Raw genomic sequence first — 18,866 nt, 5'->3', positions numbered from 1 at the left:
TTTACATTCACTGATCTGGAGGTCAAAGGTCAAGGGACCCCTTTGAAAATGGACATGACAGTTTTTCCTCGCCAAATTTGGTTGGTGCCAATGGATTCCTTAGTTTTTTTAGTTTCATATAAAACTTCACTCTTGTTTTAAAACTGAGCCCGCTACAACCTAAAAATCGCAAATTGCGTTAATGTGTTATTATCACGTTGACTTTGACAGCCCTAGTATACTGTATATATATATGGAGCGACGCCTGGGAGCTAGTTCAGGCACGTGACATGCCTCACTCTCCATAACATTATACCAAACGCACCCTCCCAATAGGGCGTTTTTTTTAAGGTGCAAAAACTCCCTGTCTCTCCCTCTGCCTTGTCAACGCAGCTGCCCTCTACAGCGCTCTGCCTAAATACTGGACCAGTTTCAGAAATTGTTTTCCCTATTAGTCAGTTAGACACAAAAACAAAGTTACCCTTTAAGTTTAGACACAAACATTAAACCAAAGTGGATCTAAAACAAAGAGCTTGATTTTGAGTGCAGGTGCACCACACATTGTGCAAATCATGTTGAGATTTCAAAAAAGGTCCCCTTTTTTTTTTTTTTTTAATTCAACCCATTTCATGAGTCTGCCACAGATTGTTGGTGTTTAAAGCTTGACTCACAGAAACAAAGCTCCCTGTGTTAAGTGCTGTGGTGTGACTGATTGTGTGAGCCAATGGAAAGGCTGCCTAATGAGAGCTAATTACATCATGATCCTAATTGATGTGTCAGTCAAGGCTTTGCACACACACAGAATCACACAAACATGCAGTGTACTGTGTACTATAATGAAGCTACAACAGTGAAAGTGCACAACACCCAGAGGCAAACTCATTTGTCAAATAATGTTAAAACCTTTTTTTTAAATCTCCTGTAAAGAAACTTTGCTTTACCCCTCCACACATACACAAAACAATAACCCACATTCACAAAGCAGATAACCCAGTTTTCTTTGCTGCATCCTACCCAGCTTTGGAGCACAATGGGTCATTTCTGTAGCGTATGAATGTGTGTGGTTTTCTTTGTACTTGCATGCGGGTACGCAAATGTGTTGCTGTTGTTTATGACTGTGTGTGTGGGCTAAAGCCCCAGTGTCCGTGTAATATGATTGCAGTGCAGCTCGCTGTGCCTCGGAGGTGTGTTGCATAGTTATTGAGGCCAGGGAAAGGCCACGGGGGTTTCTGTCTAATGCAGTTTTAACACCTGAATATAGCTGCACAGACACACCTTTGATAGAAGACTCTGAATCCCTTTATATATGACTTTCAGCACTGCAGGTCTTCGTGTGTGTGGATGAGAGAGTGGAGGAAAAACGAAAGAGTGAGAGAGACTGTGTGAGCGTAGAGGAGAGGAAGAACATTTCTCATACTTGCAAAAGTATTGTGTGTGTGTGTGTGTGTGTGTGTGTGTGTACATATGGGGCCCCAACACCTGGCTGTGCATAGGTGTTGGCCAACTAGGGCAATATGTGAATACGACCTTTCGGCAATGAACAGCGCATTAAGGGCTGCAGGTAAGAAAGTGACCACAGCAGATCAGAGAGGTTACCCTGCTCTCTGCTGGGCCCAGCACATACATTCATCACCAGCCTTCCCACAGGGTGCTCTGTATTTCACAGCATTCACCAGGGTGCATTATGGGATAGGGTACCATGTGGCGTCTTTGCTACACAGGGCAGTCTTTGCACTTGTGTTTCTAGAGGTCATTAAAGGACTATACTGTACCAGTAGCCCATGAAAATGAATCAATACCATACATCATAAATATATATATATATATAGATGCCGCATAGACCTTTGGGTCTTAAGTCAACGCCACCCCCATATTAGGGAGGTCAGGACTGGCCCGTAAACACATATAAGTGAACGGAACATTCATGTAATATGTAACATTAAGCTAAGCTAACGTTGATACACACTCTTATGAGCGTAACTGGAGTCAAAAACTGGAGACAAAACTTCCTGTTTCTAATCGTCCTAGATCATAAATCCTTGAATATAAAAACGATTCATTGAAAACAGTTGAGAAATGTAAACGTTATAGTGCTTTTTATCCAGAAAAACGGCAGCTCCCCCATTCACTTGCATGTGTTTACAGCATGGATGTATAAAGAGAAATGGATCCAGCATTGGAGGCAGGGCCCTGTTCATTCCTATGAAAGTTGCTCAGTGGCACATGAAGACAAAATGGCTCGACTTCCGCCTGGAAAAGTACCAGGATCTTCCGGCAATTTTCCGCATCCATTGGGATGGACATGCGCAGTAGCATCCGCTCAGTCACATAACTCGGTCAGGGGGTCCAAACGTCACGCCGTCATCAGGGCTTGTGCTCCAGCCTCGGTCTGGGTCTCATTCACATGAACAGAGGAAGGGAAATAACTCTGGATCCGGCTATTACTGGGTTTTACAGCTTTTACGACCTGATGATTTAAATAAGGACTATTAGAGTGTTCATGGGGAGTTGATTCACCTTAAAAAAAATTATCTTCTGAGTTCCATACATCTCTTTCCCAATGTAAGTGTGTGGGAAAAAGTATTTTTTGGGCCCACTGGCATCACGTGACAGACACGGAAGATGTAGTACCGCCGTTTGGCCACTACGAAAATTGGGATCAACGACCGGCGCTCTTCCTGGAGGCTTGATTTACAGGCCAGTCCTGACCTCCCCAATATGGCGGCGAGGCTAACTTATCGCAGCAACGGGCTGAATCAGCCGATGCGGTATCTACGTATATACATCTATGCTATACATTAGTACCATTTCCCAAAGAATACTAAAACTTTTAAGATAGACTTACTCTCCTTTGAGGTAGCCTTTGGCATTCATTTTCAAGATGCACAACTTTTTTTTCCACCCAACTTATTTATTCAAAGTCACATTGTCATCACGTGGTTCATACTGTTGAAACTGCTGTGAAAACTGTCCTTGCTGGTGTGTTCAAGGATGCTCCGACATCTGAGTTGGCTGCTGAAAAGTGTTGCATCCACGAGCTATCCAGAAGCCATACATTACATAAACATGGACATTGTGAGACAGATCTAGTGAAGTTGTTCACTTCTTACATTATAAAGATTTGGCTCTGTATTCTCTAAAATGTCAGATGGTGGATCATCCTCGAGCGCTCTAAAAGGGGAGTATTTTCTAAGCCCCTTCTGGCAGGTGCATTACTATGTGAATGTGATGTAACTCTGACAAAATCAAAGGAAAAAAAAATGTTTTGGGTTTCTTATCTTAAAGTCATAATCCGGAAGCTTTCCGTTCTGGTTGATTTGGCGACACCTGTGCTCACCGGTGATAACACTGAGCGGTTCTTAACAATACAAATCCCAGCGTTCCGATCCAAATGACCGGGGGCAAGAAACGTACTTTGAGCAGCTCCTCCGTCAGAAATACAACTAAGGAGGACAAACTACTTATGTATTTCTTTACATGTCTTCTTTATATGGCTACGCTTGTACCAATGCAAATATGTTTCCTCTTTAAGCCTGGGACCGGCTGTTCTGCTCTTCCAAATTCTGTGACTACATGAGTTATGCAAAATGTCCATTTCTTTGTTCAGTATGTGCATGCATTGTTTTCTGTGAATGAAACATTCAAATCCAGTGAAGGAATGCTAGACTATGGATTGAATGGCTATAGTAAGCCATAGACAGCCATAAATAGCATCAAAAATAGGGTTTGATTTGATTGGAAACTTAAGGATTATAACTCTAACTCTAAGTTTTACTGATTTTTTTATAATATTGTAAAATAAATGGAAATCAGTGACTGCCTGGAAGGTTGTAAATATACTTTGAGAAAGAAGTAATATGAAGTATAATTAGTATAATTTAGGGCTGTCAAAGTTAAAGCGTTAACGCAAATTTGTTTTAATGCAACTAATTTCTTTAATGCATTAATGAAACTTGCATTTTTTAGGTTATATGTCATACTAGCTTATCAGGAAGGAGGTTAAATTACATTTAATTTACGCTAAATTTTGGCGAGGAAAAACTGACTTGGCCATTTTCAAAGGGGTCCCTTGTCCTCTCACCTTAAGATATATTTGTCATGTTATGATTTGAGCATATTTATTATGCTAAATGCAGCACCTGTGAAGGTTTCTGGACAACATTTGTCATTGTTTTATTTTGTTAACTGATTTCCAGTAATAAATATATACATATATTTGCATAAAACAAGCATATTTGCCCATGTTGATAAGAGTATTAAATACTAGAGTTGTTCCGATAATGATACCAGTATTGGAAATGCGTCCAGTACTGCCCAAAATGTGGGATCTGGTATCAGCGAGTATGCCAGTCTTTGCACCGATCCGATATCATAATTCAGTATCCCTGAAAAATGTTTTACTAGTTTAACCACATTATTTAATATTTTATACTTTTTTTATATTATTAATTTATGTTCTTTGTAACTGACAAACGTTCTATTTGATTTGTTGTTCATGTTTTACAAATGGTTTAACCTGAGCCTGGCTATAAAAGAATGATAGTAATCCAATCACATCTATACATGGTCAGTAGTAAACAACTGTTTATTCATAATAATAAAAACAATAATAATAACTATATTTTTTTTCAATCACGCTGGTATCGGATCAGTACTCGGTATCAGCCAAGTTCAGGTATTGGGAAGAAAGAAATGGTATCTGCACATCTCTATTAAATACTTGTCAAATCTCTCTTTAAGGTAACTAAATAACTGTAATGTGTTTATGTGTGTGTGTTTTGCAGCTGCTGTCAGACAGTCAGATCAACATGGTGAAGGTAGTGAACTCAGTGAGTGATGCTCTCAACGCTATGCAGAAGGAGAACGTGGGCCTGAAGGCGCGTGTCAAGGCCGACCTGCAGAGAGCTCCAGTCAGAGGGGCCCGTTTCAAGGGCTGCGCCAACGGTAAGAGAAATGAGGCGTGGCTTTGACTATCTGTATCTGTCTGGCTAGATTGGATTCTTTCTCTGTAGATTTTTCTGTCTGGTATTCAATTTGTCCCTCTGTCTCTGCATATATTATTCATACATCACTGGCTACCTACAGTATATGTTTGACCTTCTGCCACTGTATGCTGCTCCGTGTTGTGATCCCATCCTCTGTCAGCTCGACTCCACTATTCTGTAAAATGATATCCCAGCGTGGTCTGTCATCCATCTTCTTACCACAGATTCATTCAAGTCAACCTCTCCTGGTGATATCAGTATGTTTCCCTGGGCTACATCTCATCCACATTATCCGGTGGCCTTGGTAGAGATGTGGAATTTTTCCACTGTACATGAGAAATGACTTGCATGTCCACTGGGTCGTGTTGTTGCCGAGAGGCAGAGAATGGCCCGAGGCATCATCCCATTGGAAGGCTTTTAACCAGGCGCAGCACACCCGATGGCATTCCCCTGTTGGATTTCCCTTGCACAGGTAGCCGGGGAGCACGGAGCGAAAGGGTGCTCACAGCATACGATATCGCAGTGAGAGGGAGTGTTCATGTTTCTGTATGAGTAGCACGACGCAGATATCTCATAAATCTGCAAACATGAGGGCATAGGCATGTACTGTTACTTTAGCTCTAAGGAACTGAAGTGCTTCATGTGACTCACCGGGTGTTTTATTAATTAATATGCTATCTTACAAACTGTGTGGGCATGTGACATCATCAGTCTAATTGATGAAAACTGAGCTGAAATTCAAACTGAAATTAGCTGAAACACCTGCTGTCTTTCAGCTGTTGCCTCCGAAAATTCTCACCTGCACCTGATGATGGTGTGAAAGTTGATCTGAAAGCTTGAATGTGCCTCCGTCTTTTTTGGAGTGACTTTACACTTTTATGTTCTAAATATCAGTTGATCTTCTGGGTTCAGGAGTGTGACAATACACACCTCATCTAATGCTTTAACTCTATATTATATATGATATAAATTATTATGTGTATACAGTAATGCACGATTCTATCTAAAGTCTACATGAGACAGATCAAGACCAAACAAACCTTTAAGCCCAAATTAACATTGTATTTCTGTCCAATAAAAAACATGTATTTCCAATTTTTACTTAGAATTTTCAGATAACCTAAGAAATTAAAGGTCTCATATTGTAGAAAGTGAGATTTCCATGTGTTTTTAGGATTATAAAGCAGGTCTCGGTGCTATAAAAATAATGTGAAAGTATCAAAGCGCTCTATCTGCGGAGAAATAAACACAGCGCGTATTCAGAAACAGTGCGTTTTAAAAGGTACAGAGTGTAGGATTTGGTGGCGTCTAGTCGTGTAGTTGCAGGTTTCACCCAACTAGTACCGCTCTGCTCCTTCCTCCCTTTCCAAGACTGCGGTAACACCACGGTTTTACACTCTGAGGCTCCCATTACCGCAGTTTCACAAGCATGTCGGATAACTAAGGTGGCCGTTAGGTAACGTGAAATTGTGAAAAACGCTCGCTAGAGCCAGTGTTTGGGTTACTGTAGAAACATGGAAGAGCAACATGGTGAACCCTGTGAAGAGGACCTGATCCCTATGTAGATATGGCTCATTCTAAGCGAACAAAAACACAATGATTCTTAGTTTCAGGTGATTATACACTAATGAAAACATAGTTATGAATATTGTATTACATTTCTGATAATAAATACCCCAAAATGTTACACACTGTTCCTTTAACTAGCCGTCAGGACTTCCTTAAGGTGATGTCACAACTGTACAGTCTCAGTGTAGTGGACACACACACAGTGAGTCCCCAACTGCAGTGACGCCGTGAAGACGGTGACAGTGCAGATGCAGAAGACGCTGAACCAATCAGAGTAGACTAGGCCTTTGTGGAGGCGGGACTTAAAGAGACAGGCGCTAAAATGGAGCGTTTCAGACCAGTGATGTCATGGGAAGTGATACTTCGGTACCAAGTGAATTCCAAAATTTGGAAAACGTGACGGTGCCCATTTTTCTACAGTATCGCAGGTACCGTAGGTACCATCAAGGCTCGAGACTAACGGCGTCTCGTCATTCCACAGATCATAGAAAATGTGTTTGAGACCCAGTAAACTCACTATCGATGCATCCAGGGGACAAAACCTGTTTTTCTCCCTGGTAACGTTACTTTGCAAACAACAAATTCATGTTGAAGTCGACGGATGAGAGCTAGTTAATGTTAGCAGTTAGCAGCCGGTAAGCAGCACAGTCCTGCGTGGAGCTAACAGCTGAGCTAACATTAATGGGAGGTGCCATTGTTTTACATTATGATGTGCTCAGACTCTATTCAGTGAAATGAGTATTGGGCGAAGGTAAATTCTAATGTAATCTTGTAAAATGTAGTTTTTTTTTTAAAAGTTTAGAAACTAAATCCAGTTGTTTGAAGGAAATGTTTTCACAGCAATATAAAATAGATAATAAAGAAGGAATTATGACCTGTTTAACTTCCTAACAAAAACCAGTATGCAAATGGTAATAAAGGAGTGGACGTTGAAGTACATGGGATTTATTGTTCTACTTTTGTTTTTTACCGTGGTATAGAGAATCAAGTAATTTAGCTGGCATTGGTATCAACTACTAAATTTCCGGTATTGTGACATCCCTATTTCAGACAGAGGGTGAAAACATGTATATTCAGACAGACAGTATGAGAAAAATAAAGTGTTTTGAACATTAAAGCGTGTAAACATGTTTTAGTAGAAACCCAAAATAGGTATGTAGTAGGGCTGTCACGATATACATTTGTTTCAATACGATTATCGTGGCAAAAAAATTCACGATAACGATATTATCGTGATGTCATTTAAAAAATGACGCAATCAATTAAAATACATCTTTAACTTTATTTGGTCCAACGTTTGTTTGTTTTCTTTCCAAAACAACAGATAACAGTGTGTTTTACATGTCAGTGATTGGTCTGAACTGAATGAACATATAGAATATCAGAAACAGGCTGAGCTGACTGGTTCACTATCACTGGCGGGTCTCGGTTGGCTAGCATTGCTTGGCTTCATCTAGCCGAGCCAGCGAGCCAACACCACCCAGCTATAGCTGGCTAACGTTAGCCAGCTAACTCACGTAGTCATTCACTAACCAAGATATGCTAACGTTGTACTCATATAACTCAACTGACATGTTTATAGCTACGCTAACGTTACAACTGAGTCGCTCTACGGTGGTGAAATGTTCAGCATGATGATTGTGAAGGTGACTATGCAGCATGTTTGAAGTATTAGCTCCTTTGGCTGATACTGTATAATATGTATATATATATATATATATATATATATATATATATCCTGTAGCCTCACATTCGTTGCACACTGGAGCAGTATCAAGAAGGACTTTGTTTTTTCTTGTGCAACCCGAAGAATTCCCACACTGCAGAGTTTACGTTTTTAGCAGGGTGATAAAGTATCTCCTTTTCATTCGTCGTCATTTTGACAGAATCACGAAGAAAAGACGTGCGCTTGCTTGTGGTGTGTTTACTTTTTTACTGTTTGTGGCGCGCGTGTATATGACGTCATGTCTGCGACAAGCTTTTATTTACTGCGTGGGGGAGAACACAAAAGAGAAACAGCTGAACCAAGAGTTAAATTGAATTAAACACGATATATCGTGTCTGGATTATTTACACAATATTACTATTTTCATGTTTTTAATACCGCGATTACCGCAAAACCGGTATACCGCGACACCCCTAGTATGTAGTATGGAGCTGAAAGCTTCACACAGTTTTATGCCTGCGCCGCCTCCAAGAGTTGTCTTGCCTTACCCACATTATCTGAAGCAATCAGTAAACAGTTGGTTGAAACATACCAGAATCCTGGGTGACAATAAATTATAAATGAATTGGTAGAGAAGATGTTAGCAGAATTGTTATCTCACAGCAGGTATTATAACTCAATTTTGGAATAATTTCTTTGAGCTTTATTTTAATTTGCTGTCTCCTGGCTCTATATTAATGGCAACAGAGACAGAAAACAACATTGTTTCCCGTTGCTACGGCAATCATTAGTCAATTTATGCACTGCATAGCATACCCCCCCCCCCCCCCCCCTTCCTGTATGCACCAATTACAAGAACAACTCTCAATATGATGCAACAGGATGTGAAGTAACATCACTGTTCTGAAAAGAGAGAATGAATATTATGAGGTAGTATTTATTGCAGGGCTATCGTTTGGCATTGCATTAGATTATACATGTGTTTGTGTTATTCTGCTATTAGGGGAGATGTCTGGTAAAGTGTTCATAATAAGGGATGATTATGTATGAGCTCTGTGTATTTTCAGAATCCATTCCTGTACAACACGGTGAAGTCAGCAGCCATTACAAGGTTGTAATGATGATTACATCAGCCCTGTTGTTGCTGCTGGAGTTTGGCTCACAGGCTGCTTCTGGTGTCATTATCTCATACCAACCGTCCTGGAAACAGGTGTCCAGTTCAGTCATCTGTCTGTCAGGGATTACACCTTAATATTATTAATATTTTTCCTACATGAGGAGCTCCCTCATTTGCAGTAACTTTACATGGGCAAGAAGTGATTACTAAAACTAGTACGTTTTAAGAGCATTTTTTCAGTGAGTCTTATTCTTAAAGTTTAAAACAAAATAAAAATGTACATACATTATTGGAATTAAAAAGCAAGTTTGGGATTTGGGGTTACTGAATATGCAGACCTATTAATTAGCTATCATGCAAACCAGATTCAACAACAGCACACTGGACTGTGGGATACAGCTTAAATGTATTGCTCTTTGTGACATTGATAAGAGAGAATTCAGGACAATAAATATATCCTTGTTTACTTTATTGATCATTCATTGTGAGATTTCTGTCAAAGGAAGACATCATTCAGAAAGAAGCATTTCATTTGAAAGCAACTGGACCCACTCCTGTTCTCACAGCAGAAATACCTGATACGGTCCTGGGCTTTAAACAGGCGAGGGAGGAGGAAATAACCGCCTAATATAAAGCAAAAAATAACTATTATTCTCCCCTTTGTGGCTCAATTTGTAGATTTTGCCTTTTTATAAAGAGCCAGAATCTAATTTGGTTCCCAAGTAGACTATAATATCTATTCTGCCACGACAATACCATTACATAAGGTTTCAGGGAATAGTTCTCTGTTATGTTATTTATTATTTGATTGCCACTTGAAATTCTGGTGTGTTTCATATAAATGTCCACAGAGTGCTTAACTTTGACCGATTTAAAACATAGATATCCTAAAGCTGCGTAAATGTCAGGAGTAAAGCTGCACAACATTCAGGCTAATTGACCAACCAGCTCCACGGTTCAGCACCACAGTTCAGCACCACGGACAGCGCTTCACATATACTCTGCTCAGTGTTCGCTGTGCACCATTCCCTCGAGAGCTCATTCATGCACCGTCTCTGTAAGATATAGTATAATGTTATAATAAATATTAAGAAATATATAGTATGCCACACAGAAAAAAAACTGCATGTCAAGGACTTGTTAATGCTATTTGTACAGTACATGTATATAATACTCTACATTAAGTTCTTGAAATGTAGCTCTCTGCAGGTTCCCACTCCTTCCTGCTCCTCAGAGCTTGTCAAGACAAACTACAGTCAGTGTTTCTGTGGAGCGCAGCCTTGACATTTCATCAAGGACATCTACATTGAACTAGTGAACAGCTATAAAAACGATGAAAACATCGGTGCTGTTTAAAATTGATATACAACATACTGTATATCTTCTCTAAGTGCCTATGTTTATTTATTATGCAATATATCATTCTTTTTATTATTATGGCATCCTTGTGTGGGTTAGCTTGCTTTTGGCTATCTATCTGTTTAGAAATGACAGCTGTTAGGATACCTGATGTATATTCTACTAATATCTAACAGCTAGACTGAAGATGCTGGCATCATATTAAACTAAAAAAAACCTGATGAATCCATCGGTACCAACCATGTCATACTAGCTTTTCATTCAGATGCTAAATAACACTCCAAAATTTCGCAACATTTTGGTGAGGAAAAAAGGCCATTTTCAAACCTGACCTGCCCTGAAGATGGGTTCTACGGGTACCCCCGATAAATTTCTTTAACGCATTAATGCAACTTTTGTTTTTTCAGGTTGTAGCAGGCTCAGTTTTAAGGCTGGAGTGAAGGTGATGGCATCATATGAGAAGAGAACCTCAGGAATCCATCGGTACCAACCATGGCATACTAGCTTGTCGTGAAGGAGGTTAAAAATGCTCCAAACTTAATTGTTTGCCTCTGACCTCCAGATCAGTGAATGTAAATGGGTTCTATAGGTACCCACGAGTCTCCCCTTTACAGATATGCCCACTTTATGATAATCACATGCAGTTTGGGGCAAGTTATAGTCAAGTCAGCACACTGACACACTGACAGCTATTGTTGCCTGTTGGGCTGCAGTTTGCCATGTTATGATTGGAGCATATTGTTTTATGCTAAATGCAGTACCTGTGAGGGTTTCTGGACAATATTTGTCATTGTTTTGTGTTGTTAATTGATTAATAAATAAAATATCTAATAAATATATACATGCATTTGCATAAAGCAAGCATATTTGCAAACTCCCATGTTGATAAGAGGATTAAATACTTGACAAAATCTCCCTTTAAGGTACATTTTGCACAGATAATAAATGATTTAATTTTAATTTTCAATTAATTACTATTAATTAACTATGGACAATCATGCGATTAATCACAATTCAATATTTTAACACACAATCCATTTTTAATTCTATATTAATTCTGAGAGGGTCAGTGTACCAGGTATTGACCATCCAATACATAAACTGGTCTTCCTAAGGCACAATAATAAAAATAAAAACTGCAGGCACATATAGTCAACAGCAAATTTTGAATATTTAATGTCTATGTCTTTACGGCTGTGTGCATAAATGTGTTTAAGTTTGGGGCACAACCATGAATATCTTTGACTGCCTGTCTGTCCCTCTGTGCCTGTGGATATTTGAAGTATTCATCTCTGTACTGTTTGCATTGGATTCCCATAAGAGCATATTAGATTTTCAAAGTGATCTGAATCCAAACCTGACAGCAGTGAAGCCCTTCTCAGCTCTGACGGTAGCAGGGTTTCTGAGTTGTAGAAGTCCTCCTTTTCAGTTCATGGACTGGCTGACTTTGCTGTGCTGTTGTTGCACAGTGGCTTTACTGCTGAGAAGATTTACAAGTGAAAGCCCATTTCTGTTGTCAGCAGTAAGCATGTAAGTACAAGTATTGGCTTGACATTTAGTAGATTTCTTTGTTATTATTATTTTTTGCTGCCAAATTAATTATTCAGTATTGTATTTTAAAACAAAATAGAGGCAAAACATAAATAGAAAAGTTAGCAGCAGGGCATGGTTGGAAACAACCGTAATGACTGCACAGATGAGCAGTGTTAGCTGGAGATGTGAGGACAGGTTGCATTTAAATGAGTTCAGTTCCTACTGTGCAGTGCCTGTGATGTCAGAGTGACTTACTTTAAAGGGTTTATGCAACTAAGGATTTTGTCGCCAAACAGATGAGATTCAGAACAGATGCTCTCCTCAAACAACCCCGTCTGCAGAAAAAAGTGTTGGCATTGTACCCTTCTGCAAACCACGGGATGCATTGACTATGCATCGTATCACGCTTGCAGAAACGCACAATGCCACCTAGTTAACGTTGTGACGCAGTGGTTAGGTTTAGGCAACAAAACTGCTCGGTTAAGGTTACAAAAAATATCATGTTTTGTGTTAAAATAATAACGTAATAACGTAACAACGTAATGCAACAACGTAATGCAACAACGGAACGGAACAACGGAACGGAACAATGGAACGGAACAACGGAACGGAACAACGGAACGTGTGCAAGTTTATCAACTTAAATGACAACTGTAACAACGTAACTAGCATAAATAAACAATAAGGCTGGGACGATACACCTATCTCCCGATTCGATACTATCACGATACTTGGGTGCCGATTCGATATGTATTGTGATTCGATATTACGATTTATAGCGATTTCTGTTCACTTTTTTAAAATTAGATCATGGGGAAAAGTTAAATCATAGAGACTTTTACTTTGGAAAATCTCTAAATGAATCCGGTAAAAATGTTTGATTTTCAGCATGTATGTAGTCAGAGATGTTGTGAAGTCAAAAATATTAATCATTGTCAGGAATTATTTATTATTACATTTCCCTCACAAATAAGTGGTATTTTCTTTTTAATTTATAAGGGACATCTAATGTTTTATACTTTTGCTGAATATAATCCATCAATCTTATTTCCATAGATGTATTTTGTATATACAGTTCCCTTTGTTAACACCTTATTTTGAAAAGCGTACGTAGTCACCACGTGTCTACTTCCTCTAACTTTTCCAAGGTGGTCTCTAGCTCTCCCGTCTACCGTACATATTTTTTCCGAAATAAGGTCCCATGGTGGTCCATCGGAAGAGGAGGGATTCGCCTCTCTATACCTACTGCAGGAAAGGGAGGGAATAATAGGAATTAGTGACTGGTAAACTGACAACAAAAATGTATGCAAGTTATATGAAGAACCAGTTGTAGCCATGAACAGAAACTTTTTGTGATACATCATGTCAGTACACCTGGTATTAAAATGCATTTTGGGTGATCAGCTCAACCTGCAGCGCGCTCCCAGCACTCCTCCGGTCACTGGACCAACGTGACCATAGAGATCACCGCCACCGCCACCGCCACCGCCACCGCCACCGCCACCGCTCTGTCTGCGCTCAGCATCTCCTCTCCTCATCCCTCTGTGTGTGTGCGAGTGCAGATGTACCTCAAAGTCACATTTGCGGGCCCTCTCCCGTTAAATGATGGCGTTTTGAGGATAATATGTCTGCACATTATGCACCGCCTCTCCGGCAGTGCCCGGCTGCTAGCCCGTGCCTAATGGAGCCTCAGGAGACTTCTGCTCAGCCCCTTTCAGACAGAGCGATCGGATCTTAATCGGATCTCAATGTGGACACTGGAGACACATTTATTTATTTATTTATTTTATTTTTTATTTTTTTATATATTTATTCATTTATTTAGACTAGAAAATAATATTTATTAACAGTAAAATACAAAAGCATTGGCACAGAAGGCACTAGTTGTGACAGAGAGACACATGTGCCATTGTGAATGTTTCCTGTAATAACTGGAATGGTTGCTGAGAAATTACTTTGGCTTTTTAGACATTATTAACATTATTTTTCCATTTAGCTAAGGCTAATAATCTCATTTATTCACCAATTGCAAAACCAACAACATAATCTTAAAAACACATTGGGCTTTGCAGGTCACATCCTCAGAGATTAGACACATATTAATACCAGGTGTTATCAGGTTAAATCATATCTTTATTTATCATATCATAGGGCGGCTGTGGCTCAGAGGGTAGAGCAGGTTGTCCACCAATCGGAAGGTCGGTGGTTCGATCCCCGGCTGCTCCGGGTCACATGTCGATGTGTCCTTGAGCAAGACACTTAACCCCAAAATTGCTCCCGGAGGCATAGCCATCGGTGTGTGAATGAGTATTTAGATTAGATCCTGATGGGCAAAGTTGGCACCTTAGTAGCCTCTGCCATCAGTGTATGAATGTGTGTGTGAATGGGTGAATACTGACATGTAGTGTAAAGCGCTTTGAGTGGTCGGAAGACTAGAAAAGCGCTATATAAGTCCAAGTCCATTTACCATATCATGTTTTAATGCCATGTGTAAGGGTCTGTCACTGGAATAGAAAGGTATGACATGAATAAATTGGCACACAGTAGAAGACCAAAACCCTTCATCTGTGTTAAATTATGTGCGAACAAAGTTGTGAAGCTAAAGTGGACCTGGAGTATCAGTACGATCATGAGGGGGGTCCTTGGAAGAAAAAAATTCTCGCTGTAAGGGATCATTAAACTGAAAAGCTTTGAAAGTCCCAAATTCTTAAATAATGATCTCCTTTTTAATGTCCCGTGGAACCCAGACAGCTCCGACTTCCTGTAATGAAAAGAAGAACTGGGAAATGTTACCATTTATGTGTGATGATGATGATGAAAGCCGGAGCTCAGTAGTCGAGGCTTACACGGAGAAACGGAAAAGCTTCGGGGAGACCAAACATTTCCTATCGTGTAGTGACTGTAAAAAAAATCTTGTATGGCCTTTGCAAGAACTCTCCTGGCTGTTTTAAACTTGGGGGTTTGACCCTGCGAAGGCTGGCATGCATAATCTATGACATTGTGTCTCCTGGGGAATAGACTTTGTATCCCCTGTGTAAAACGGGTCTCTCAGCCACAGACAAGGGTGCTGCTGTTCTGCTCTGCTGTAGCTTACAAGCTCCCTGTCGCTGTCTCTACTTCTCTGCACTAACTTTTTCCTGGATTCTCTTTCTGTCTGTCTGTTATATACTCTCTCCACTCCTCCTGTCTGTGTCGTATCACTATATATCACTAAGCCTTACTTCTTCCTCTCTGACTTCCATAACGTCTTTTGTTTCCTCCTTTTTCCTACAACTTGTGTTATCTCAAATCTGTCTTTGTGCTATATATCTGCATCTTCTCCGTCTGCGCTCCACCCTTTCTGTCTTAATTTTAACCTACTCGCGTACCGTCTTTTTTCCCGTTTTTATCTTCGCTGCACTTAGTCCCTCTGTGTCATCTATCACCCATCTCACCATCTATCTTTTTTGTGTCTTCTTTCTCCACACAGCCATTCTTTACCTCCCCATTGCTCTTTCTATCCTTTGCAAGAGCCACCCTTTTAGAAAATAATTGAGTAAGCCAACACTTTGAGGTTTCGTTTTGACAGGAAGACTTCACAACGTGGAACCAGAGCTGCTCTTTCATGTTTACTGTATACTTATGTGCCTCTCTTTGCCTGTCTGTAGACAGAGGACAGAATGTGACAAATGTTGTCTCATGTTTTCCTCTTTATTGCTGATTTCACTTTACTGCTCCGAGCAATCGTTCCCTTTGCAAGCCATATTGGACCTAATTTATTTCATGTCCCCACACACACTTTCACCTCTCCCTAGGCTCGCGTCCCCGTGACTGCGGTGATCTGTACGCCAGTGGTCAGAGAGAGGACGGCATCTACTCCGTGTTTCCTGTTCACCACCCCGCAGGCTTCCAGGTCTACTGCGACATGACCACAGACGGAGGAGGCTGGACGGTGAGTCAGACGAAAACACACACATATTACAGTTCACACACACACAGACATAAAGCTCATAAGCTGTATAGACCTAAAATAAAAACATTACTCAGTTGCTATATTTTCAGCAGGGTTATAATCGAGATTCAAATGAAAACAGGGAATTGAAGGGAACGAAAAGCCTTTCCACGGGCTATTTTAGAAACCACATACTATACCAGCAGTACGTACTGATTAGGCCGAAATGTAGCATGTAGTAGCTAAATCTACAGTATGCCAAAAAATACCCAGATGTAGTACGGATTTGGAAAAAATCTCCAGTATTCATTGGGTCAGTCTACCTCGTCTACTGTATCCCACTAGCAAACGCTGGAATGGTACAGGCAACAACAGCAGTCAATATTTCATCACTAAATTCACTTCTGAAAAGTTTTGAGGCAAGAAATCAACTTTGCAGATTTTGAATGTTGGTAGTTTTACGATATTAGATGGCGAATCGAACATTTGCTCCGACGTTTTCGGAATTTAGAAGCTCCACAAACTGCCGTGACAGCTAGCTAGCGCCTGTCGGGGTCGCTCTCCAGCCGGGTAGCCACGCTCACAGACCGCTATGAGCTGACTGGAGCTCTCTAGAGACCGGTCTGTAGACCAGAGGCTTTTATTTCACTGTTGATGAATAGTTTGTTTACATATCACAACACAGATGTCCATTGTAAATGAACAGGAACCTGTGATTAGCTGCCTTTATGGAGTTGAAAAGCTCCACAATAGCCCATGGGTGTAGCTCGCTGGAGAGCTGGCCAGTGATGCTCACAGAGCGGCTACAGAGCAGCAGAGTGGCGAGGGAAGTGGCGAGGGAAAGAGCAGCCTCTGACGGGGCAGAGAGATACCTGCTGAGACAATATAGATGGATAGATAGATAGATAGATAGATAGATAGATAGATAGATAGATAGATAGATAGATAGATAGATAGATAGATAGATAGATAGATAGTAACTTTATTGATCCCAAGGGAAATTCAACATGACCCTTTTTAACATTCCTCTAATATCTGGAGGGAGATCAGTCCACTGTTTAGTTGCTGGAACTGAAAAAGCAGTTTGAGTAAATGTTGTTGATTAATGTTTTATATGTAACGTTCCGTTACAGTCATTGATGATCCTGTTTGACCTACTTCACCATGAGCTGTTAGAATAAATGGTTTAATAAGGGCTGGTGGAGCTAAACCTGCAGTATCTTATAAAAGAAACAAACACTTGTCACAAACAAAAAAAAACAAAGTTGCATTTTTTGATAATATTGTAATAGTGACACAATTTCATTTTTTTGTCGAGTGCTTTATGAGCTTGTTTAAAGGCTAAGGTCTGGCCTAGCATACTGCAAAATACATCACTTTAACTGTTTCATACTACATACTACTGAGGAACGCAGTATGTAGTGTATACTGCATACTGTATACTGTGTTTGTCAGTAGTACTGTAGGAAGTAGGCGGTTTTGAATACAGCCTCTGTCTGCTTTTACAAATCTGCTTTTATTTACTAAATAATCCCAACATAAAAATATCTCACTGAGTCTTTCTAACTGCAACACTGGTTCCATTCAAATCCCAGTCATGTCAGTACAAGAGGTCATATACTGTTTGTCTGGGCACCCGCTGTGATTGTAGTTGTACCGCCTTAGGAATCGCATGCATCAATCCGAAAAGGTCTCATCAAAGTTTTATCACAGAGCGGCGAGGAGATCTTAAGTTTCATGTGGACCTGTTTGAAAACAGTCCATTATTTTTCATGTTCTGTTTCTCATTTAGAAAACAGAATGGTAATTTGTCACATCTAAGCGAGAATGCCATCAGGTAGAATGCTGAAAGGGAAACGAATGAAGAGCAGCGAGACAAAGAAAGCCAATGAAACGGAGCGCTGAGAGACGCAACAAAACTGAAGTGCATCCTCTGAATCATGATTGGTTTGGTAGGCTAAGTAAATGGCGCCATAAGGTAAAGGCAGAGATTCTAAGCTGTTACCTTGACTGATTGCATAACATAACTAAATCATGGGAATACACGTGCTGTTGCTGTCTGCACTGATATAAAGATGGGATGACTTACAGCTCTGTACAGGCAGCCAGCTCATGAAAAGACAGCTTCCATTTTGAATGTGCAAACCAAGTTGTCATTGTGCTTCAAACTCAAATGCAAAAAACAGTGTTTCCATTACAGTCGGTGCATGTCTGACCTTGTTTATGTTTTGTTTTGTAAATCTTGCAGTCTCGTCTTTATGTAATGATATTTTGAGAGGATTTTGGATTCTTAAAAGGCAACACGGAAAAAGATACTTAGAGTTTATTTAAGTGTGTGCTCCTTTTTTTCCTTGATCAAACATCTGTCAGTTGTCTGGCCTCGCTAAAGTAAACATAGTTGTTTAAGTGAGACTGTATACTGGAAGCGCTGTGTCTTTTGGGAATGACAGACAGCGAGGTGAACAAACATTGACACTGAGCCGTTTGAAGTTATATTTGGAAGTGCGGTTTAGACGTATTTTACTGCGAGTGCAGACACACACCATCTCACTGGTTAGAGCCATTTATTTCCCTTTGTTCTGGAGTAGACTGTAGCCTAGTCCTCGGGGAAAGAAGAGCAGTTCCTAATAGAGAACTAAGGCCTTGTAACACTTTAACACTTAAATTCCAGCTACATGAATCCATCACAACTCTTTTTTTTCACATGTCGTGATGCATTTTAGTAAA

The 18,866-nt window shown here is 40.1% G+C and overlaps 1 protein-coding gene across 2 annotated transcripts in view; it reads left to right on the top strand.

Moving 5' to 3' along the window:
- The window catches only part of fibcd1b (fibrinogen C domain containing 1b), a 146,558-nt gene that overhangs the window by 54,686 nt on the left and 73,006 nt on the right, over window positions 1-18,866 (top strand). For both annotated transcript variants that reach the window (XM_074617562.1, XM_074617563.1), the window contains 2 exons: window positions 4,764-4,923; window positions 16,003-16,139. In XM_074617562.1, the coding sequence (XP_074473663.1) occupies window positions 4,764-4,923; window positions 16,003-16,139 (297 nt within the window). The remainder of the gene's footprint in view (window positions 1-4,763; window positions 4,924-16,002; window positions 16,140-18,866) is intronic.

This window comes from Sebastes fasciatus, chromosome 19 (assembly GCF_043250625.1).
Source record: "Sebastes fasciatus isolate fSebFas1 chromosome 19, fSebFas1.pri, whole genome shotgun sequence".
Taxonomy (NCBI): Eukaryota; Metazoa; Chordata; class Actinopteri; order Perciformes; family Sebastidae; genus Sebastes; species Sebastes fasciatus.
The sequence above is the reverse complement of the archived record's forward strand: the minus strand, read 5'-3'. Positions and strand labels throughout refer to the sequence as shown.